Below are 24,335 nucleotides of genomic sequence, written 5' to 3'. Positions count from 1 at the left end.
ATGTTAGGAAGAAAAAAAAAATCAGGAAAATGCTTTACTGTAATGCTTCAGCAGAGTCTATAACATGTTCTTCCTTGAGCAGATCCTTCCATATTTACCATTTGTGGATTCTTAAAAATTTAAATATTGCCTCTCCTATGTCAGAGATTAATTCATCATCAGTTTTAAAAATGAATATCGAATAAGCCTAGGTTCCTGGGGCTGTTCATGAGAGATCCATGAGCCAAGAAAATGACAGGTAAAGGTGTGCATATGTGCACAAGCTTTGTTCTGTGGCAAGGGTCCTGAGCACCCACCAGATTCTCAGGCCCATTTTTGACACAAAGAAATTAAGAACCATAAATACAGGATTTATGGCTATGGAGGAAACATGCTCCCGAGTACACGGTCCTTAGGAAAATGATAAAGAACCATGCCGTCAAGAGAAATCAATACGTTATGTTAAAAAAAAAAAAAAAAACCAAACCCCTGCATTTTCTAAAGGCTTACCCCCATGATAAGAGAAGTCTGAAGAGCACGATAGGAGAGATGTCACCACACAAATGCAAAGATGCCCTGGAGAACCTGGCCAGACCCCTAGAGTCAGTGGTATTACAAAGCAGAGGGGATTGAACGCGGGAAACGATTCATGTTCTTTACTTAAAGTTGAAGAATTAATTTGAAGCATGAATGGCTGGGAAATACCAGTGACCTGTCATGGATGATAAGTGAGAGCATTTGTCTACGCTTGAGCCAAGGGGTGGGAAAAAAAGTTTGCAGAGACAGCAGATGCTCAGTCTGTCTCCATTACTGTCTCCACACCAGCGGTGATGGACAGTACACGACATCAGGCTGAAATGAGATCTGTGGAGTCCCGCTAGCCCACACTTCAGGCTGTACTTCTAGGAAGACTGGAACCAAACTGTGCAGATCCATCTTCTCGCCTGCTGTGAGCCCCACCCGGCAGGGGCTTAAGGACACATTCCCACCACCAGACTTCAGGGCAGCGGCAGTCTGGATGATGCTTCCCAAGTCCCACAGCAGTCTTCAGTCTATATTAAAAGGACTCCCTTGGTCTTAACCCAAAAGTTATGGAAGGATGGACAAATGTGGGGCATCTGGACACTCGCCTTTGGCTCAGGTCATGATCCTTGAGTCCTTGGATCACGCCCTGTATTGGTTTCCCTACTCAGTGGGGAGTCCGGTTCTGCCTCCCCTTGCCCAACAAACTTCTGCTTTCTCACTCACTCTCTCTAAGGTAAACAAATAAAATCTCTCTTAAAAAAAAAAATAAAAGAGAGAGAGAAAGAGAGATGGACAAATGCATGCATTTTTTAAAAGTAGGCACTGACCTTGAAACGGCTGATCAGATCATAACGGGTGAGTAATTCATAAAAAATGAATTTCAGTGCATGATCCCCGCTGGCCTCATTGAGGGAAAAGACATCAAAGGACCACTTGTCCACATCCTGCATGGCAGGGAAGGGAGAAAGAATGCATTAAGTCCCCAGCCACTTGTACAGATACCTGTCTCCCCACTTGGAGAGTCACCCCACAACCTTCACCCAGGATTTCATAGCCCAAGACTCTAACACCATTTCTGCCCTCAAACTTTTCCCAGCTTGGCAGACCCACATAGCATTTACTAATAACATAATTAAATAGTCTTACTACTTACAAGAACAACTATAATTTATTGAGTGCCTACCATATGTGAGGCATTGTGATCAGCGATAAATACATAATGTATCCTGAAAACGAATCTAAATGGCAGGTATTATTAGTCACATCTTACAGATGAGAAAACTGGTTAAGTTAATTTCCCTAAGACCTATCACAAGGGCAGCGCTAGGGACCAAGTGGGATCAGGACACAAACACAGTCAACAGATGCCTAATCTCAGGCTCTTTGCATTAAGCCTGTCACTACCACTGCTGAATTTCAAACGTTTATTTCACTTCATGACAACCTAAGTTGCTTCCCTATTGCAAACATCTCCCCAGTCCCTTACTATTATCTCCTGACTTCCTTAGTCCACATTTGATTATGTTAATCCACTTAAAAGTCTTTAGAAACATGTTTGATGCGGAACACAAATCATGTGTCCATTCAGTTCAAACTGCTGAGCTAAAACCATGGAGAAAGCCTTCATTTCACAAAACAGGAAAATGTGACCACTTCTGGTGTCACTGATCTGTGAACCTCGTCCTCATATCTGTGAGCCACTTTACTAAAAAAAGTAAAACTGAGAGCTAAGCTGAATGCACTCCTCACACATCAGTCTTTAAACTTTATCAGTCTTGAAGTTCAAAGCCTTGTCTATAAATAGCTACTCCAAAATAGATGTAAACATTGTCTGATGTGTCTTTGACTTACAACCGGCTACTGGTGGATATAGTAAACAAAGGTGTGTTTAAACAGCAGTCAAAGCAACAGTCATTTGGTTTTCTTGTGTCAAGAGTTTCACTTTCAGGGATGCCTGAGTTGCTCAGTCAGTTAAGTGCCTGCCTTTGGTTCAGGTCATGATCTCAGGGTCCTGGGATTGAGTCCCACATTGGATTCCTTCTTCAGCGGGCAGCCTGCTTCTCTCTCTGCCTGCCATTCCCCCTGTTCTTCTCTTTCTAACAAATAAATAAAATCTTACCAAAAAAAAAAAGAAGAAGAAGAAGAAGAGTTTCACTTTCAGTAGGTATAGAAAGTGTGTTGTCATAAGTGGACATAGATGAGACCACACAAGGACGCATGTGAGGCCATACAGAGAACAGGAAAAGTCAGATGGTTCCCTGGAAGAGACTCTTCTGGAACTGCTGGCCTGAGGGGCTCTCACTTCAGCCCTCAGTGCATTCCAACATCATCCATCTATCCCAACCCTGTCCTTCCTCAAACATCCCAACCACTGAAGATCATCCCAAGGCTATTAAGGGTCTCCCTCATGGACAGGAGGGCACAGGAAAACTGAAGTATATATAGGGAAAGCCAAACTTTTCCAAAAGGCTTTCAACTGGCTTGTTTCAGTTGACTCTTAGTGGTAACCTCACCTCAGCCTTCTAACATTTCTCCTCCATTATAACAACTAAAGAAATAGCTACAAGCTGAGCACACTGTCTGTGCCAGGCAGAGTGAAAAGGGTTTATATACATTTGCTCATCCTCATGTGCCTACATATAGGTGTTACTTCCCCCACTTTTAAGGAAGTGTCTAATGCCATTTGGTACCAGAACTAGGTAGTAATACCACTGACATCATTGTCAACAGTGATATCATTGTCAATAGAGGAGATTGTAAACTCAATGAATACATAATGTGACCCAAGCCTCATGCCCTAAATATACCAATAGGGCCTAGGCCATAAACAGTGGGGCCCTTTAAGAGTAACCTAAGATCTAAAGCTTCACCTTAGCTACTATAATTGATGTTGCCATGACATCCATTAGTCCTAAGGAAAAGTCCACTGACAACTCAACAGGTGAGAAAACACTTTGTCACATTTGCAATGTTTACTCTTCTCCAGAATGAATAAAAAAAGAGAACTATCACTGAAAATAGATAAATGATCACAGTAAGAAGTCAGGATTGATTCAGGATCTCAAGACTTAGAAAAACAGGATGAGTGTAAATAGTCATTGGGATGTTCTGTCCCGCTACTCATTTTATGTGATTTTTAATCACAGCCTTTGCTGTGATTCTCAAATTTTAATGTTCTACAAAACCACCTGAAGTGCTCAGGAAAAATGTTGATTCTCAGCTGAGGGACTTCCAGAATCCTGGCCTGGGACCTAGAATCTGCCTTTTTAACAAGGACCAAGTTTAACAGTCTTTAACCCATCTTAAGCCATTCTTTTTCTCTTACCAGACATGGCCCAAGTCCCATTCCCAAGGAAAAACTTCAGGAACTTCCTGTCAGTCTAATGTAATGGAAGCCTGAACCTCCTCTTTTCCTCCACTTTAAACCTAGAGTCTACCCTGGGCGATACCTTCTAAACAACAACACTACTTCTACAGTTCCAATAGCCCCACCGCAAAAGCCCAGAGATGACTCCCCCAAATCAGAAGCTAGCATATACTGGATGGAAAAAATTAAAAGAACAATGCTGCAACATATTTCAAAGTTAGAGATTGGTGGTGGATATTCTCCTACTTAAATGTGATTTCATGCCCTGTTCTTACATTAATCGCAAAGGTTAATATGACTGTGGCATGAAAGTCATTTTATTGAATTATACTCTCTCAGTTGGCAGGGGGTGCTTTCTGGGAATAGAAGAAAGCAATGACCATTTCATAAAAACTGCTGGCAGTGAAGTAGAAATGACCATTTCTTAAACAGGTACTACCTAAAAACAGAAAAAAAAAAAAAAAAAAGAAAGAAGGAAAGAAAGAAAGAAAGAAAGAAAGAAAGAAAGAAAGAAAGCAAGCAAATATCTGTGTGACTCCGCCAGCTCATCTTTAATCCACTGCAGATAAAACCAGAGTCTAGGGAGGGGGAAAATACTACCTTGTAAAAAGATCTTAAAATCCCCCAGTAAGCAGGGGCCAGGCTCAGGAGAAAACACAGCTCTAAACTTATGCACATTATCAGCAATACTTCTGCAGAAGGGTAGCAGTTCAGAGAGTTAACTTAAGGGTACTTAAGATAAGCAGCATTTAATCTTGGTCTGAATCATCTAGGTTCCTTTCTCCTCAGAAAGACAACATGTGGGCATCTGACAGTGACCTTCATATACCAGGTCGCTCCACATCTTTTTCAGAAAGGATGCTCCAATCCAGAGAAAATGTTTTTATAAATGTCTTAATACTTGTATAACCACCTGTATTTATGTTCATGACAAGAGAAGAAATTAAAGGACTCTTTTCATGTCCCGAAGATTTTCATTGAATGATTTGGGTTCAGTTATGAAAATCAATGCAGCTTCCTAGCGGGTGTTATGAAACATCAGATCTCATGCAGTGATTTCACTGATCACATGGCAAATGTGGCTGTAAATTACACTGGTGCACTGGGCACTGGGGGGGGAGTACTGAAGAGGAGTAAGAAGAAACGTGTCTTCTTGCTGCATCTTTCTTGAGCATCTTTTCTGTTCTTAGGATGAGTTAAGAGACAGAAAATGGACAACTGGTAATTTGAATATAGGGTCTCACAAATTTAACTAGTGAATGTCTTTAGGCAAGAGAAAGAGACTGAAATATAAAATCAAAATGGCCCTAAAAGTCTTTCTTGACATTAAGTTGATCATGAAGCTCTCCCAACCCTGATTCTATAAGTGGGTAATTTAAGTATCATGTAATACATGTTTCAGATTGCAGAGACAGACAACAGTAGCCATAACAATAGTCAGAATGGGGGAGCCCGGGTCGGGCAGTTGGTTAAGGGCCCTACTCTCAATTTCAGCTCAAGTCATCATCTCAAGGTCATGGTATTAGCCACATGTTGGGCTCCACACTCAGCAGGAAGTCCATTTGAGGTTCTTTCTCCCTCTCCCTCTGTTCCTCCTGCTTATGCTCTTTTTCTCTCTTTCTCTAAACTAAATAAATAAGGGGTGCCTGAGTGCGTCAGTCATTAGGCGTCTGCCTTCAGCTCAGGTCATGACCCCCGGGTCCTGGGATTGAGCCCCGTACCAGGCTCCCTGCTTGCCAGGAAGCCTGCTTCTCCCTCTCCCACTTCCCCTGCTTGTGTTCCCTCTCTCACAGTCTCTCTGTCAAATAAGTAAACAAATCTTAAAAATAAATAAATAAATAAATAAATAAATCCATCTAAACAGACACACACGCATCCATATGCTAGGATGTCCCTAAGCAAATGGATGACATGATTCCGTGTAAAGACACCATGCAGTGTCAACTGGCCGAGTGATCCTGACCCTTAGCATAGCCCCCATGCTCAAATCCAGAAGCCAAATCAGCTTTAGCACAGCCAGGACAGCCTCCAACCAGTGGATCTGAACAGACACAGCCCTAAGAGGAATACAGGCACTTTGAGGCTCTTAGAGAATATTCTATACAATTCTAAGAGCTTGCCTGAGTGGGAGTAATTCTGCAAGATTTAGCTCACTGAAACTCAAATACCTGTGTAACTTCCCATGGAACTTTCAGGCTCCGTGAGAGTCTTAGGTAAACAGGAGTATGTATAGGTTCTGGGGACACACATTCACGAGGAAAATGTTATCGAACACTTACTATGTGATTGGAACTCTGGTATCAGACCTTAGTTCTTCTGGCTCTAGTTAACTGTATTTTTTTTAAAAATCTCACTAAGTCTCAGTTTCTTCATCTACAAAATGGACTTAGAGTAGATAATCAGATAATGATACAACTATGATCCCATCAAAGACCCCACCCCATTGATGGTGATGTGGATAGGCATGAGACCCACATAGTCTGATTTTTAAAAAAAAATTAGCAAGTCAAAGGCAAAAAGATCATGATACTGTAAGAACAGGTAAGTAAAAAACAATGAAAGAATAAGTCAGGAATGACTGGGAAACCTGTAAGTGAACCATAAATGAAAGCCTTTTATTCTCTAACAACAAATATAACTGTACCTCTTATAAGATACCATGTACACTGTCAGACTTTTTTTTTTTTTTTTGGTATTACCTTTAATGCTTCAATAACAGCTGGTGGGTAGCTCAGTCCAACCATGTTTGATGTTCTTCTATACATTCTGGCAAAGTCAGAGGGAGAAAAATGCAGTATTATTTCTTATGAAGAAGATTTACACTAAAATACTGACAAATACGAGAAGTTGGGTCAGCCGGTGAACCAAGAAACAGTTTTTAATAACCTTTTTCAGAGTCATTCAAGTGGCCTCAGACAGAGTTACATTTGAGAGAAATTAAAGCAATCTCAAATACATGAATCATTGGAAACAAACAAAAATTAATCAATGGGCCTCAAATTGGAAATTCAGTTATTAAAATGGGTCACTACTTCTGCCAGAAGTGAATTATAGTATAGCATAGATAATATGCAAAGGAGTACTTTAACCTGAATGAGGAACACCTATGGGCAACTCATTTGGAAGACCTTGTTCTTTAGAACTCTCAAAAACAAGAAGGAAAAATGTCCCAGGTGACCTTTGAACTGAATATGGCATTTCTAAGACCTGTAAATGTGCAATAAGGATTACAGGAACAATAAATTGATTTGTGAAATAATGATCGTAGGAAAACTAAATCAATTTCTGGAATCTGTTTCTGGGGAAGGGGGCAATTTAATTTAAAGAGCAAAATGGCTAACAAAACTGGAAAGCATCATGGGGAACTCAAAGCCTTTAAATAAACTGTCACCCCCCCAGGTCAACAACCTCAAGGCATCCCTGCCCTGTTCCATGTATGTCAAAAGACGGTGGATTAGATGATGTTCTTTTTTAAAAATGGGAGATTGAACTGACACCAAATCTTTTCTAGTCAACAAAAGGAGTTCTGAGAAAAGGCAAAGAATTGTCCTAATGAAGCTACAAAGATGAAACAAATACATTTTTGCAATCTCTCCTTCATGACTACCTGTTTCCACCAGCATTTTCAGTGTTTATAAAGATACAAAAATTATATCAAAGCAAAGTTTCCAGTTATTGGAAACAGGTGTCTTTTTTGCTGCTTTGGTCCCTGAATGGTAGCCCTCCTTACCTCTCCACAAATATCCCAGCCTGCACTGCATGGACAATGCTCTTGAACCGCGGCTTCTCCTCGCTCCTTCTGAGCATCATCCCCATCTGCCTGGTGAAGGTGGAGGCCAGCCAGTCTCGGACCTCAGAAGGCACTGCATCTGACTGAATGTCACTGAGCTCATCCTCCGTATCTAGAAGTCTCCTGAACACAGGAAACACAACCAGGACACTGAGATTACACCTGCATTTGGAGCTCTCAGAACAGCTGTTCCTTTCCACCCCACCTGAATACACAGGTACAAAGAAACTGAACAAATATGGCCACAAAAAATGCAGCCCCTTTTTGGTAAGGCTTATAAAAGTCACCATTGTCTTTCAGGATGGTTTGTTCTACCAGACTGTACAAAGAAACAAAGAAACCAGAGAAAGTCAAGTATGCTTCCTCTCAGGCTATGGGTCCCAGACCCACTCCCCTAAGGAGCCCCCAGTATCTTGTGGAATTTGAATTGGATCTAAATCTTCCATTTAATAATGCATTCACAGGGCGCTTTGCTTAGATGGACCATGTGGTGTTAGTTTGTGTTTAAAAAAAAAAAAAAGAACATTTAAAGACTTTGCTATAGATAACAATACTGTATCACAAACTTCAGAGTTGCTAAGAGACTAGATCTTAATTGTTCCCACCACAAAAAAATAATTATGATTCTGTGGCATGATGGAGGTGTTAGCTAATGCTCTGGTGATAATTATATTACAATATATAAATGCCTTAACTCAACACATTATACAACTTAAAGCTATACAAAGTTATACATCAGTTATACATAAATAAAATAAATCTTTAATAAAAACAAATTTAACATAAAATAAAAATAATTTTTAAAAAATTAAAAATTTTTAAAAGAAAAAGAAAGACTTTGTAAAATATTACCCAAATCATATCAACCCAGTCATCTGTGGTTATAAACGGAAATGATGTCAATTGATATTCATTCTACTTTGATAGAACAGTACAGAAATGTAAATTCTAAATTCAAGCAAAATTTCCAAAATAATGCAGTTCCTTATTTGAGCTCAGTGATTTAAGTCATCTGTAAGATATGCTTAGCTGATTTTTCAAATTTGTTCCTAGGTCAAACCACCAGAAGAGAACATAAATAATGGTAAGTTATAATAAAATTGTATTTTATACTTACATTAAGCCCTACTAAAAATAAGCTGTAATCAGGTATCAATAAAAAGAGTTTTTTAAAAAGGTTGTTGGGTTTTTTCTTTTTTATTTTTTCCTTTAGACACATCAATTGGAGGACGGATAAAATGTAACATTGGAAAAAATGATGCTATCAAATTTCCCTAAATTAGGAACCAAGGAAGTCACCAAAAACTAAACCACCACGTGCATACTCCTCAGATTTGTGAGAAATCCTTTCAGATTGGAATCTGGCATAGAGAAGTTAAGCCGAGAGAGGAGCCTGAATTAGGAAAGAGAAGAAAAGCCTTGCAAATTCACCATGTCAACATTTTTCAAAAGAAAAGTACTTTTGCTCCTTTCAGATGAATTTGGTGACAGGCAGTGCTTTAATACCTTTTGATAATTCAGGTGGGAAGAGTCTATTAAGAAAATTGATAATGTACAAGATCAAAGGAGGAATTCTGGGTCCTTAAGAGGAAAAATGCTTTAAGGTCACTTCAGGAACCTCCATTGACAGACAATGTGAATTAACACATGAACACAATTTTTAGGCTGAGGTTAACAGTGTGCAATTATTACAGTGGAACTCTAGACCTGAGAAGAAATCTTACCATGTTTTTAAAAATCACTTTTTCTCCTCTTCCATTATCTTACTTCATTATCACAATGGCCATGTCAGAGAAGTTTAGTTAGCTCTCTTTCCCATGAGGAGGCACAGAGGCTAGGAGAGAGGTCCAAACTTCGTTTTGTGGAAACCCAAGCTCCATCACCCCCCATTTGAGTGGTACCCCATTACAGGCCAAGGGGGACATTTCAGAAAAGCCACATAACAGAAAACCGACCCTCAGTGTACTAACATTTTGACACATTTTGCTTACCTGGTTTCATCAATGTACACAGATTCAAGCACCGTGGCTGCATATTCCAAATTCTTCTTAAGATCTACCACTGAAGCCTCGCCTCTCTCTAATTGTTTGACCAAAGACCGTAACCTAGGGGGAGAAAAGACACAACTAAATTAGAATAGAGAAGACCACGAATAATCCTACAATCCCAGCAGCACATTTTACAGGCACAGAGTATTTTTATTTATTCCAATTTACCTGGAAGGAAAATAGAAATCTAATGATGGAGCTGACCAGCATTTCTCAAAGGAGCAAATTATTAAAAAAATGTATACGATTTCGCCATTGTGAAGCAAGAACAACAATGTTCTCAACCACCAGGCACAGACCACCCCAAGACCTTCTAGCTGTCTTTTATCTTTCTAAGAATTCCTTAAATTAGCAATGTTGCTGCTTCTCTAATTTCAATTTTTTTAAATTTTAATTGGATATAGTAAAGCATGAACCACACCAACGTCACCAAATACCACTTGAGATTCTGCTATGTTAAAAATTAAACTGTTTGTTCAGCCATGACCAACTTCTTGAGCCTGCATGAGCAATCTCATGGTCAAAGCATATTCCAAAACAGGTGAGGAGATTCAGAGCACCAAAATACCCACAGAGGGCAACATAAGGAATACACAAAGATAAATTACTTTACTGGGCAAGAGGAATTCCTCTAGGGGTAGATAAATACCTCAGCTTTAAGGAAAAAAAAAAAAGAGAGAGAGGCTGGACGGTAAAGCAAAGTACTGAAGACAAGATCTTCCGCTAGTCAAGTGTTTCAGAAAGTGTAAGAGAAATGATAAAGTAGGCTCTTTCATTTACATCAACATTATCCCCACAGGGAAGGGGTTAGTATATATGAGAGCAAAAAAATAACAACAGATGATCAAAGTCCAGTAACTGAGAACATTGTAAAAATCAGAGATGTGGAGGTTGGACAACTCCTCGGGCTGTTTGATGGCCAGCAAAGGAAAGAACAGGAGCTTTGAGGACAACCTTGGGTTTGAGCCCCGCATCATAACATATTAGCTATGTTATACCAGGTAAGATATTTAACTTCCCTGAGTGTCAGCTAAATGATGGAGATCCAACCACCAAATTTTCTAAGTTGATATAAAGTTAAATCAAACTTTATATCATAAATAATATATGTAATATATGTGATATATGTGATGTGATATTAATATATTCACATCAAACATGAGGTTTTTTGAGCTTTATTTAATATAATTAACATATCACATTGTGTAAGTTATACACCATGGTGATTGGATACACATATATATTGCAAAACAATTAGCACAATAAGGTTAGTTAACACATCCATCATCTCAGACAATTATAACTTTTTTCATGGTGAGAACATTAAAGATTTACTCTTAGCAACTTTCAAGTATACAATATTTGAAGCTAATAACTTGCTAATTATAATTACCAAAACACATTAGATCCCCCGAATTTATTCACCTCAAAACTAAGTCTATATTCTTTGACCAACATTTCCCCTTTCCTGGTTGTTTTTCTAAAGGCAATTGTTACCTTCATTGTCACTGTTGTTATTCAGTGATCTTGATGATCCCAGGCAACCAGATGGGAAACATTCTAGCAATATACTTAAGACTATTATCAAGTCTCCATCTCCCAAGTCTGTTTGCACTCTCCTGACTTCAAAATATTCTCAAGATTTGCCGTCCTAAGTGAGGATAGTTTACTTTGTGGCAAGGTGTAAATTATTCCCCTCCAGATCTCCATGAAAACGATCAGCAGTAAAGACTGAGGAAAAACTCTGGATCTACCTTAAACAGTATGATCAGCCATACAAAAGAAATTCCCAGGGATTTCAACAATGTAAAATACAAAAGAAATGAGATTGAGCGTGGTCACTACCTGACTTATGACTCTCCAACATGTTAACGGGAAGTAGACAAAGGAAACCAGCAGAGGCCTCTGTGGGCCCAGAGGTGAGGATCAGCCCTGTGGTTCCCATTAGGAAGTGTTCTGGGTTTCAGGGACAGCAGGACAGGGAGTTGGCATGGAAGGGCTTACCAGTCACTCACACAGAGTGGACGACCAGTCTGCCAAAGAATGGGGAGATTGTAGCTGTGAGCCCTGAGATCTATTCCAAATAAGGTTTGGAAGTTCTTTAGCAAAACACATTCCTGGCTAGGTTTGCCTCTGATTTTGACTCTCACCTCCAGGGGCCCAACCACCCCCAAGCTGTCTGGACTCTCAACTAGCAAAGTAAAATGAAGGTAAATTTAAGAATTTTTAAAATTTTCTCTCTTCATTTGGGGCTTGAAGATTCTACCAGGAATTGACATGACACTCTATTGAGAGATTGAGAAAACTAAGAGGAAAAATGACAAAAAGAAAAAATATGACTAGGCAAATATAACATTAATAAAAATCAGAACCATATAATCCTGTCCACTTATAATAGGTCTTCCATAAGAAATAAACAAACTTAAGCAGCTTTAATCGAATAAGTTTTCCTAGACTGAAAAAAAATCTTTATAAGCAGATAAAAAGGGATCAGATAAAACCAGGAAAAAAAATACATAAAAACATCCAACATATGCTGTTGTAATTTTCTATTTCAAACAATAGAGAAAAGAACTGGCAAATCTTAGAAAATAAAATAATATGACTTAGAAAGTAACAGAATGTAAGTTGGCCATAGACTTCTACCATGCCAAATACCAGAAAGCCATTTAACAGTCATACCGTTTTTTGAGAATAATGTGGTATAATTTAAGATATCTATGTCTATACCTATATTTAGTAGAATTGCCAAAAAACATATTCTCAGGTGTGGGCAAGTTCAAAATTTCATCATTAATATGATTTTCTAAAAAACAAAAACAAAAAACTTGAAGGCATATTCTAGAACAGTGATCTTTCAAGGGTGGGAGTAGATTCCTAGGTCTCCCATTAAGTGGACTACGGATATGTGACTTAGATTTAACAAAGCCCATCTTTACAAAATAGACAAGTAGTTTCAAAAGAGTTTTTAAAAGTGGCAGATGAAATACAGTGCTAATTATGCGAAGTCAAGTAAATATGAAAATGACTGACACTTCTTTTCCTAAGAGAAAAGAAGTTCATAGTAGAAGGGCTTCCTACATCACTTTCGTGAACTAAAAACCAATGATAATCAGTCAAAAACAATTGAAATGACCAAGAACATCATATAGAGTTTCAATTTGAATCCATGATTATGAACGATTCCCGCTCCCAGGAAAGCACAGTATTAGGCAATCAAGCCTGGAAGAGCTTCCTATCATCCTGGGATCTGGCAGCCAGGGCCACAGGCCAAAGCAGGGGTGAGGTGCCTGGTGAAAGCATCACCTGGAATTCCATTCAACAGTTCAGACCAGAGCACTGAAAACCACCTCCCCTGGAAAGTTCCAGGCTGAGTGCCACAAGTAGCAGAAAATCAAGAGTGCGGGGCTCCATCCTGATGTAGTCTCCAAGAGTACCAGACCAACACCAGGCACACCCACATTTATATAGCCGGTGTGAAGGTCTGCCCTGACAGATAGTTGTAGACAGAAGCAAAACACATAACCCAATGGCTTCAACAAATCCAGAGAAGAAATAATATAGAATGAAGTATCTTTAGGATACATAAAAAGTACTAAAAATTCATATCTACTTCTGTTTCTTGGCTTGTGAGATGAGTAAAAGGTTCTGTCAACACCCTGGCAGACTAGAACACACCCACTGTGTTTAAGAACACCTAGCTGACATCCACCTCTCTTTATTCAAAAACAACCAAACAGAAAAAAAATATATATCAACAAAAAGATTTCAGCATTCAAGAATGCAAAGAATACCACACTCAAAATGCAGAGAAAAGAATCACTTTTTTAAAAAAGATTTTATTTATTTATTCGACAGAGAGACAGAGATCACAAGTAGGCAGAGAGGCAGGCAGAGAGAGAGGGGGAAGCAGGCTCCCTGCTGAGCAGAGAGCCCGATATGGGGCTGGATCCCAGGACCCTGAGATCGTGACCTGAGGTGAAGGCAGAGGCTTTTACCCACTGAGCCACCCAGGTGCCCAGGACTCACTTTTTGAAAATAAAATGTACGAATGGCAACAAATGTACTAATGGTAAATTTTAGGGAACATCTACTTTGTGTTCAATAAAATTCAAGAAAGCGTGGATCTGTGAAACAAAGGTGAAAGCTGAAATCATAATGTAATAAAAAGCAAATCTACTGAGACAAGAAAAGAAATTACAAAGAAACAAAATCTGACAATAGAAAGACTACATGAACTTTAAAAAATAAAAAGTAAATGGTGACCAACTTTTTAGACACCAAGCTCCTATTTGGACTGGCACCCACCAGGTACAATCCATACCTGTCCCTGCCCACATAGCTGCCGGCATTATGCTTTATACAGCTGTCACACAAGCCCTGGAAGGTTCCAGATGTCCTATTGTCAAGTATTATTGGGCTCGAAGAGAGCATTCAGGTGGGTGTTCCTCCATTGGTCCCTCCGTCCACCCTCTCCTCTTTATCACTCCTGGAACATGATGCCCCATCCTTCCCCACCTACCACCTGCCTCTTGGTGAAATTGCTGCTTCGTGAATGAAAAAGTTTCAAATGGGCCCTTTCTCCACTGACACCAACGAGATTCAAAAATTTTGAAAATTCCTGAAGTTTCTGGGAATAAGGGGGCATCCTCACCTGTTTTCCATCACAGTTTAGGTTTTCCCTAGATCTGAATCCATCTTAAGAAGGGTTGCCTGAAAATAGCCTTGTTATAAAGTATCTCATAGCCACGTTATAAAGTATTTTTGTTAACCCTGGAGAACACTAGCTAAGGCGGGAAGGTTCCGATGCCTTCCTTTGCTCTCCTGCTGAAATCCGTCTGGATGTTTTTCCATGTGGGTTCATTTCACCTAAAAGCCTATGTCCCCAAGGACAGATCCCATGGTAAACTGTACACCATATAACTAGCTATTTAATACTATTCATAAATAATTCTGGTTCAGGCACCTAAAGCAAGAGAGGGAGGGAGAAAGTTGAAGGAGCAGAAAAGGAAATATACAACAATAACAATAATAAAGTTCCTCTTCTAAGTGAATGTTCATAGTTTCCAGCACTCCATCCATTTCTGTCACCATGGCTGCCAGATAATAGTTCCAATATAGAAGTGCAACACCATTTTAGGAATAGCTTATGCTTTCAAACTTTGGCAACACGCCTTTCTGTTAGGATAGCATGTAATTTCGTTGTGGATGAACCACGGCAGCCTTACGGGAGTCCTCCATTTCTCCACAGACACTGTTTTCTACAGGCTTCCTGGCTATAAGACATATGATGAAATGCTGTGCTTCTTCAGTTTTCTGTGCCCTTAAGCCCAAGGCAAGTCCCGGATGCTGAGTTACCTTGAGACTATGCAATTATCTGAAATGCATAAAAGCATCACAAGAGAGGAACTAAGGAAGGAAAGGCTGAACACTGTATTTTGGAATTTAAAAAGGCTGTTGGAATAGAAAAGAGAATGTCTTCTTTTTTTTTTTTTTGCACAAAGATAATTTCTAGGGCTAAGGGGGTTGATTTTATTATGAAATAACTTTTCCTTTTTATTTTTTAAAGATTTTATTTATTTATTTGACAAAGAAAGAGAAAGAGTGAGAGCAGGGACACAAGCAGAAGGAGTGGGAGAGGGAGAAGCAGGCTTCCCACGGAGCAGGGAGCCCAATGCAGGGCTCAATCCCAGGACACTGGAATCATGACCCAAGCCAAAGGTAGACGTCCAATGACTGAGCCACCCAGGTGCCCCAAGTTTTTCTTTTTTTAAGTAGGTTCCATAGCCAGCATGGAGCCCAGCGCAGGGCTTGATCTCATGACCCTGAGATGGAGACCTGAGCTGAGATCAAGAGCTAGATGCTTAACCAGACTGAGCCAACTGGACCCCCCAGGAGATAACTTTATGACTCAACTACATAACCCAGAAAATTGCCCTACAATGAACTAGGCACTATTCCCCACCCTAGTAAGGTCCTGAAAACCCTATAATACTATGCCTTGAAAGCATACACATGCGCTGAGTTTTACACACGACTACAATGAAATAATCAGAAAAGCCTATGGAGCAAAAATAAATTGGAATAAAAAGCCAGGAAACGTGTTTTCTTATGTCTGTCCTTTCTGCCCAAGGTCATTCCCTCTGAGAATGGTGAGTAACTCCTAAAATGCCGGGGTGGCCAACGACAGGCTTTGTTTAGTTTGAAAGAACATAAAAGGGAACTGGATCTTTTAAAACACTTCCTGTACATGTCTCAGTGAATCATGAGTCCTACAAACTCTTTTGAATAAAAACCTCAATGCTTCAGCTTATCACATCCGTGTATTTGTAAGGCAAAGGCGTCTCTTGTGTACTTTTCACACACCTGTTTCCTCCATGTCACTCCCATCCCTCTGTCACTTACCTAAATGCCATAGAAAGAAAATTAAAACAATTCCTCCAAATGGGATACTCTAAGTGACCTTCAGGCGTATGCTTTAATGCCATCTGAGTGTTCTTCTGGTCATTTGTTTGTTTTTATAATTAATTAAGATGGCTGCCCTTGAAACACTCATTCAATATTTGCTGTGTGCTTTCTGGGTGCAGGCACTGTGACAGTCTCTAACTATCCAGAAAGAGAAAATGCAGTGCCTTCCCTTAATTAGGGAAGATGAAGGCTCATCAGCCCCTACCTCGAGGTATAGCAAAGCATGATGAGGTGGTGAGGGTGCTAAGAAAGCATATACAAAACACAAGGCCCTCCCTTGAGGACGTGACATCAGAGCCACTGGAGGCCACCTAAGTATCAGCCAGGCAAGCAAGATGGGATTAAAAAAAAAAAATGGCAAACTCTGGACTGAGAGAACAGCCAGAAGACTGTGATCCATGCAGGGAAATCCATGGGTAGCTGGAGCTTAAGGATATGTGAAGAGATAAGACATTAGAAGAAGGCAGAAAGAAACTAGACCCTGGTGGGCTTATCATGCCAAGCTGAAGAAATTTAATTTTTTCCTGGAGATATTAGGGATCCCCTGGAGAATTTTTAAATCGGGTAGGGGAATGATATGATAAGATCTGCATTTTAAAAGATCGATCTAGCCACAGAGTAGAGGAGAGCTGGTCCTTAACAAATGGGAAAATTGTATACATTTTTGTTATAATGAGGTTTGTCTTGTAGCCTGAACAGAGTAGTACAAATATCATCTCTCATGTGATAGTCCCATGGTAAGAGTTTGGTGGTATTATGGATTACTGCTTTTCATAGTTTCTGAAAAAGGACTTATTTTAGGCATGTGGCTTCCTGATTTAGTTACCTCCAAACCAAAAGCAAGAAGACCATCAAATTGATGACTGGCAAAAATGGACTAGTTATGTAACTTTTACCTTTTGCTAATCTCATAAATAAAAGACAATTTTGTTTTTATGGTTCCTAATAATACATGCTTAGGCAGATATTCAAAGATATTTAAATAGATAACTGGGCTCTAATTACTCTTTCACATAAGAAAAAAACCAGCTGTCTAAGTCCATATCTATATTTTAACATACTTCTCTGTATAAGTCATCAATGATTAAAAAAAAATAATAAGGTTATAGACTTTAAATAGCATCACTAAGAAAACTGAACTAATTAAACACATACTGAACACTACACCCAGTTGCAGAATAAACACTCTCTTCAAGTGTATAAGTAACAGTTATCAAAACTAACCATAGGCTGGATCATAGCAAAAATCTCAACATTAATTCCAAACAACTGAAATCAGACAGTGTTCTTTAACAACAGTGTAAGTCAGGCTGCAATCAATAAAAAAAGTGATTTAAAATATTCTAAATGTTTGGGGGTGCCTGGGTGGCTCCAGGTAGACTTGGTTAAGTCTACCTTCAGCTGAGTTCATAATCTCAGGATCCTAGGATCAAGTCCCACCTGCTTCTTCCTTTGCCCCTTCCTTGTGCCCTCTTCCCACCCACTCATGCTCTCTCTTGCTCTCTCTCAAATAAATAAAATCTTAGAAAGAAAGAAAGGAAGGAAGGAAGAAAATATTCTAAATGTTTGAAAATTTGGGAATATACTTCTAAATAATCATGGGCCAAAGTCTAAATGAGAAAATAATTCTAAATATTAATGAAAAATCATACATCAAAACTTGCAGCATACAAGTAAAGCAGTTCTAAGAGGGAATATATAGACTTAACTAAATATATTAGAAAAGGAGAAAATCTGAAAATAAGTGATTTCATTATTCATCTGCAGAAATTAGGAAAAGAATAAATTAATCCATTTCAAGAAACAGAAAAAGAACAAGTTAATTAAAAAAAATGATAGGGTGCCTGGGTGGCTCAGTTGGCTGGACAACTGCCTTCGGCTCAGGTCATGATCCTGGAGTTCAAGGATTGGGTCCTGCATCGGGCTCCCTGCTTGACAAGGAGTCTGCTTCTCCCGCTGACATTTCCTTACTTGCGCTCTCTCTTTCTCATTCTCTCTCTCTCAAATAAATAAATAAATAAAATCTTTTTAAAAAATGATAGCAAAAAATAAACACAGTAAACAAAACTTCATTAAGTAGAAAGCAAACTTATACCTAGGAAATCAACAAAGTCAAAATAACAAAAACAACAACAAAAATCGGGGCACCAGGGTGGCTTAGTCCTTTAGATGTCTGCCTTCAGCTCAGGTCATGATCTCAGGGTCCCAGGATCAAGCCCGTATCAGGCTCTCTGCTCATCAGGAAGTCTCTTTCTCCTTCTTCTCTATGCCTCCTCTCTTCTTGTATGTTCTCTCCCTCTCTCCAATAAATAAATAAAATCTTAAAAAAAAAAAATCAGCAAAGCCAAAAGCTAGGTAACTAAAGAAAGTTTTGTTGAATATTCAATAATTCAAATAATTGAAAAGTTTAATAAAATGGATAACTCAAACAAGACTGATCAAGACCAAAAAAAAAAAAAAAAGCACAAATAACCAAATAACAAGGATAAAAGAGAAACTATTACTATATATCCTACAGACACTTTTAAAAGTACTAAAAAATATAAATAATTTTGTGCAGATACATTTAAAAATTTAGATGAAACTTTAAAGTCCATGAAAATATTTCAAAACAGACATAAGAAAAAGATACCATAAAAAGACTTCTATATCTATTGAAGAAACTGAATACACAGTTTAATATTTTACTACCAGGAAAACTACAGTGCTAAATCACTTTATCAATGAATTCATCTAAACCATTCAAAGAGGAAATAACACAATCTTCCAGAGAAAAACAAAAAAGGAAGTATTTTCCAGCTCATACTTTTGCTTCCAAAACCAAAAGAGAATGTTATAAGAAAAGAATTACAGACCAGTCTCTCATAAACATAGATGCAAAAATCCTAAATAAAACTTAGCAAATTAAATCCAGAGAGAAATAAAATGGAAAGCAAACACCAAGCACACTTTGCAAGAATGCAAGCTTGTTTTAATATTTTAAATCAATGAATAAATATTATTCATTATTTTAAAAGGAAAGAAAGAGGAAAAAATCACTTGATACAATCTTCAAAACAGATTTAGAAAAAGTATTTGAGGAAACACCTATTCACAATAGATTTCTTCCCAAAGAAGGAGAAAAAGTAGATTTTCTACATCTGATACCAGGTCTTTAAAACCAAAGTACTACAACAAACATCATAATACATAATACTAAAATACAGTAAGCTTTCCTGTTGAGCTAGCTAACTTACCATGGGGCCATCTATTACCACTACTTCCCTTCAAGCCTGCATGGGAACTTCTCACCAGCTCAAGAAAGAAAAGAGAAGAAATAAAATGTATACAGACTGCAAAAGAAAAAATAAAATTATTAATGCAGATGAAATCATACATAGACAGGATATCTAAAATAATTTACAAAGGAAGTATTGTGATTATGAATTTAGCAAAGTCACTGAATAAATAGCAATAAACAATTGGAAAAGGGTACTACTACAAAAAATCATAATAAAAAGTATACAGAAATAAACCTTATAAAAGACAAAAAAGAACTCTATAGAGAAAAACTATAAAATATTTTTAAGAGATATATAAATGGCCTAAATAAATTAAAGAATCCACATTCATGAAATTTAAACCTCAGGGTATTTAAGAAATATGAATTCTGCCTAAATTGATCTATAGACACAAACTAATCCCAAATAATAAATTCTCTGCAGGTCATTTGGTGGAAACCGACAGGCTAATTCTAAAATTTATTTGGAAATGCAACCAAATATACCCAATATGGTTCTGAATAAAAAGGAACAAAGCTGATGAATGTATACTCCCAAATACCAAGTCTTATGAAGTTTTCAGTTCTGGGGCTGTGTCCCTCTACCACTGCGCTATTCCAGCCTTCTCCTCTCAACGTTCAGCTGGTTATGTATAAGGATGTGCACCTGTCCTTTTATATTAATATACGCACAACATAAGCAGGCAAGGGAACCTGCACAAGAATAATTAAAACAGCTAAACACAAACTGCTTTTGAATTATCCTGTTCTCCATGTGACTGTTCTGGTCCATCAGCATGGGCCCATTCTTTGGATGCTAACTCTCTTGGTTACTGTGGATGATGAATATTTGCATTCCTTTTGTTTTCATGAAGCTACACCATGAAACATACCTGCACAGTCAGTCTTCTTCTGCTTTCTGTTCTACAGAGTATATCTCCTTTCAGGATGCATGTTTGTGGGCGAGAGAGGGAGTGAGCATGTGTGCACAAGCATGCCAGCTCACTAGCAACACTAGACAGAAAACTCTGTTCAGGTCAAAAGAAGGTTTCTATTTTGATGGTCTTTCAGGATGTATTATGACCCAAGGTTAAAGCTTCAGTTCATTTTGAGTTTCCAATATTGACTGTCCTCCTGCAAGAGTTCTTGTAGTAATGTAATGCAGTGCTTGAGAAAGGGGCCACCTGTAGTCATTCCTGGTCTTCTAGAGAAATATTTCCTCAAAACTGGTTTATCCCTCAACTTGTTGTAACTGTCACTCAACTCACACATTCTGTTAAAAGGGGACAGCGCACAAAAAAAAAAAAAAAAAAAAAGTGCAAGATGCACAATTAGGCTAAGAAAATCTTTATTCCTGAAAGAAAACACTGCCTCTCTAAAGTTATGACTCTTCTCAGGCAGAGCTTAGGAGGAAAGGATGCTAGTAAGAACCCACTTTATTGGCCCACTTTCTTCAGGAAAAAAAAATACAAAGAATACAATACAAAGAGCATCCTTCAGAATCCACCACAGGCCATGCTGGGGACTGTGCAGGGGGGAGATGAAATCCTGCCAGGCTGCCAATAGGTAAGTTCTAGAAGCCATTTTTCATTTGCAGCTATTCATGTGCAAAGAATCGCCATCACTTCTGTCTGCGGATAAACATGCCACTTCAAAAACATCTGTTTCGATAGACCAAAGGAATGAGAAAAACTAAAAACATCTTTGAATGGTGGTAATGAGAAAAGGGAAATGAGCAAACATCAGAGGAAAGTCTGTGGAAGATTTAGGCAGGTTGAAACCACACACAAACATGTTTCTCTACATCTTGAGAGTCAACCCAGCCCCATGGCTCCCTCGTTTTCCTTCCTTGAACTCAGCTCCTTATTCAATCTGAATTGCATTGCATTGGTATGATTATCCAGAGAAGCTAAAGCTCACTCACCCAGCAAAATCACAGAAATCCTACCATACTAGAAACATAGTATATTTTAATAAGATAAATGCAGGATTACCTTTCTCCCCAACTTTTGGTTTTATAACAGAAATAAATAAAATGAATTCATGGATAAAAACCTACAAAGAATAGCTAAAAAGATGCTGAGTTATCCAAGCTCCCATCCTTAAGATTAATTCCAGAACTGTAGAAATAAAAAATAAATAAATAAAATAAAACACACACAGACAAAAGAAATAAAAAAACAGCCCCCCCCCCAAAAAAACCTTGAGACACTCCCAAGGTGAGTTAAGGGTGCTTTTTGTGAGGACAGTGCAGTGCGTGTCCTTGGGCTAGGACAGGAGGACCAGCCCCACCAGGCCCGGGAAGAAATGGTAGGAAAGGAAGTGTTACCATCTGCAATTGTTCCCTCCCTTCCACTGCCTCCAAATCCACAGTGGCCACCCCCATACCTCTGGTGACTCACAGCTCTAAAGGTCAAGAGATTCAGGAAAGTTCAATCAGGGTTGTTTGTCCCAACCTCCTGGCTCCATCAAGCTCGACAAAGGTTCCAAGATGGCCACAGAAGGAAAGAGAATGTGGAAAGACACAGGTGGGAGGGTTTTTTGAACCAGGTTACAATTGAAATTCATCACCACTGGTCACTTCCCATTGTCCAGAAACCAGTCGCATGGTCATGCCCTTCCAGGAGAAAAGCTAGAAGATGTAGTCTGGCTGTGTGGGAGGTGAGGGAACTGGTTTGCTGGAGAGCCAGCCAACCTCAGCCACAGCTGGAACACGGAATCCTGTCACCTACACTTGTTTTCCTTTTAACTCTTTTCTTTCTACCTTGTTGAAAGGATCAAATGGGATGTGTATGAAATAACTTTATAATCCTACTAAACTGAGAAACATAATCATGCTGATTATGAGATAACTTCTTGAACTTTCTGATAAAAGCAAGATAGTTCTCAAAGAAATTACCCAGAGTGAAAAAAGGCAATCCCAAAGGTTGGTTATATACTAAAAGATTCCATTTGTATCGCGTTCTTAAAATGACAGGACTGTGAAATGAAGAACAGGTTAGTGGCTGCCAGGAGTGGGAGGGGGCAGAGAGTGGGACAAAGATGGGAACATAAAAGGAGCCTGTGGTGATAGCACTATCCTGGATCCTGAGTGTGGTAAAAATGCATAGACCTACATGGGTAATAAAGTTTCATAGAACGAAACAGATGTGCATACACAAATACAATAAAAATGGGGGATCGAGAAAGATAAGCAGATTGTGCTCATGTCAATATCCTGGTTGTACTACAGTTTTACAAAATGTTCCCACTGGTGGAGCTGGGTAAAAAGTATGTGGGAAATCTCCCCCTATTATTTCTTGTAATAATCTGCATCTATCTCAACAGAAAAGTTTAATTTAGAAAAAGGGACACAGGGGCGCCTGGGTGGCTCAGTAGGTTAAAGTCTCTGCCCTCTGCTCAGGTCATGATCCCAGAGTCCTCAGATTGATCCACTCATTGGGCTCTCTGCTCAGTGGGGAGCCTGCTTCCCCCCACTCCGCTCTGCCTGCCTCTCTGTCTACTTGTGATCTCTGTCTGTCAAATAATTAAATAAAATCTTAAAAAAAAAAAAAAAAAAGAAAAGAAAAAGGGACACAGCCCTGCAGTGTAATGGAGTACTGGTAGTAACAGGCTGGACTTAGGTTGTCCTTATCCTGGCTGGTTTTATAGGGTCTTTCTGTTCATGTGGTGGGTTTACTATCTACCTCCCGGATCCTTCTGCTTGGTTTCAGCAGAGGAAGGGAGAAATGTTCACGGTAGGCTGTTAATGTCTGATGGCCTTGGAGAGGATCCAACAAGGGCTTACATCCAGTGGTGTTCAGAGCATGGTAAGAACCAGGGAACGACTCAAAGCGATTTCATGCTGGAGATTCTCTGGATCAGCTGAAGAAACAGAGATGCTAGCAGTTGGTCGGCACACTAACAAGACGAGGAAAGAAGAACTCCAGTGACTTGCCTAAATGGTTCCAGGTTCCACGTTTCCTGGCCATGATCCCTACAGAGTTCTGAGGTATGAGGCACCTTCTCTCCTTGCATTTCTGCTCTCCCTCTCCAGTTCCTCTTCAGAAGTCTGTCTCATTTTGAGGCTGATTTCACTAAGGCAGGCTGACCAGGAAGGGTCTTTGAAGAAGGAAATTCAGAGCTAGGCATGAGGCTGATGGAGTGAGGGTAAGTAGGCAGGAGTGTGAAAGAACCTGTCACAGCGATTGTGTTGTACTATATAGTCATTTCCAATCAAACAGGAAACCAATTTGCATATTATTAACATTTGAAGTTTGTTTTCCACATAATTACCACTCAATTTCCTGCCAACTGTAAATCATTCTGTAATAGCTCTGGGGTGAGGGGCAGGTAGGGATCTGGACCTGTAGTGCATTATCATTCATTGTCTGCTCCAGCACATTCTAATAACTGAATGTGTCAAAAGCCACAAGATTCTCCATTCTTTTGCTATATTTTAATACAAAAAAAAAAAAAAAGAGTTGAGAAGACTTTTTATTCAGGCACTATCATCTCCCTCACCAGCATTAGCTCCCTGGCTTTGTACTTGAGGGCTGGGATTTGTTCTACTATTGGAATCATGTCCCACCCCCTCTGTGGCTGGAAACTCAAACTTGCTATAGCGCAGGTAGCTAAATAAGGTAAATGCTAAGACAGGGCCCAACTCCCATAGATATTTAGGAACACAGCTCATCCTCTGTTAGCTATTTTCTGTCAGAATTTACAAGGACAGTTGATCTACATGGAATTAGCAGCAATCATAGCAAATACTGATGGATGAATAGGGATATTGCTTACCATGCAAGTAAACCTTACCTTACCCCAAGTAAATTATTTCTCAGGGTTCATGGGGGTGATTTTTATGGTTTAAAAATACTGTCCTGTGCTTTTGGACTTCTCCCCTCCTGAGCAGGGTGA

At 39.1% G+C, this 24,335-nt stretch overlaps 1 protein-coding gene across 10 annotated transcripts in view; it reads right to left on the bottom strand.

Annotated features, from left to right (window-relative positions):
* Positions 1 to 24,335, bottom strand: part of PDE1C (phosphodiesterase 1C) — a 502,891-nt gene that overhangs the window by 94,259 nt on the left and 384,297 nt on the right. For 9 of the 10 annotated variants that reach the window (XM_059396607.1, XM_059396608.1, XM_059396610.1 and 6 more), the window contains 4 exons: positions 9,653 to 9,766; positions 7,602 to 7,784; positions 6,571 to 6,637; positions 1,332 to 1,448 (listed from right to left, as the gene is read on the bottom strand). In XM_059396607.1, coding sequence (XP_059252590.1) covers positions 1,332 to 1,448; positions 6,571 to 6,637; positions 7,602 to 7,784; positions 9,653 to 9,766 — 481 coding nt within the window. Of the gene's footprint in view, positions 1 to 1,331; positions 1,449 to 6,570; positions 6,638 to 7,601; positions 7,785 to 9,652; positions 9,767 to 19,413; positions 19,510 to 24,335 lie in introns of all 10 variants that reach the window. The other variant, XM_059396617.1, reaches the window with a different exon arrangement.

The sequence above is a fragment of the Mustela nigripes genome, chromosome 4, assembly GCF_022355385.1.
Source record: "Mustela nigripes isolate SB6536 chromosome 4, MUSNIG.SB6536, whole genome shotgun sequence".
Lineage (NCBI taxonomy): Eukaryota > Metazoa > Chordata > Mammalia > Carnivora > Mustelidae > Mustela > Mustela nigripes.
Note: the sequence above shows the minus strand (reverse complement) of the source record. Positions and strands in the feature narration are given on the sequence as shown.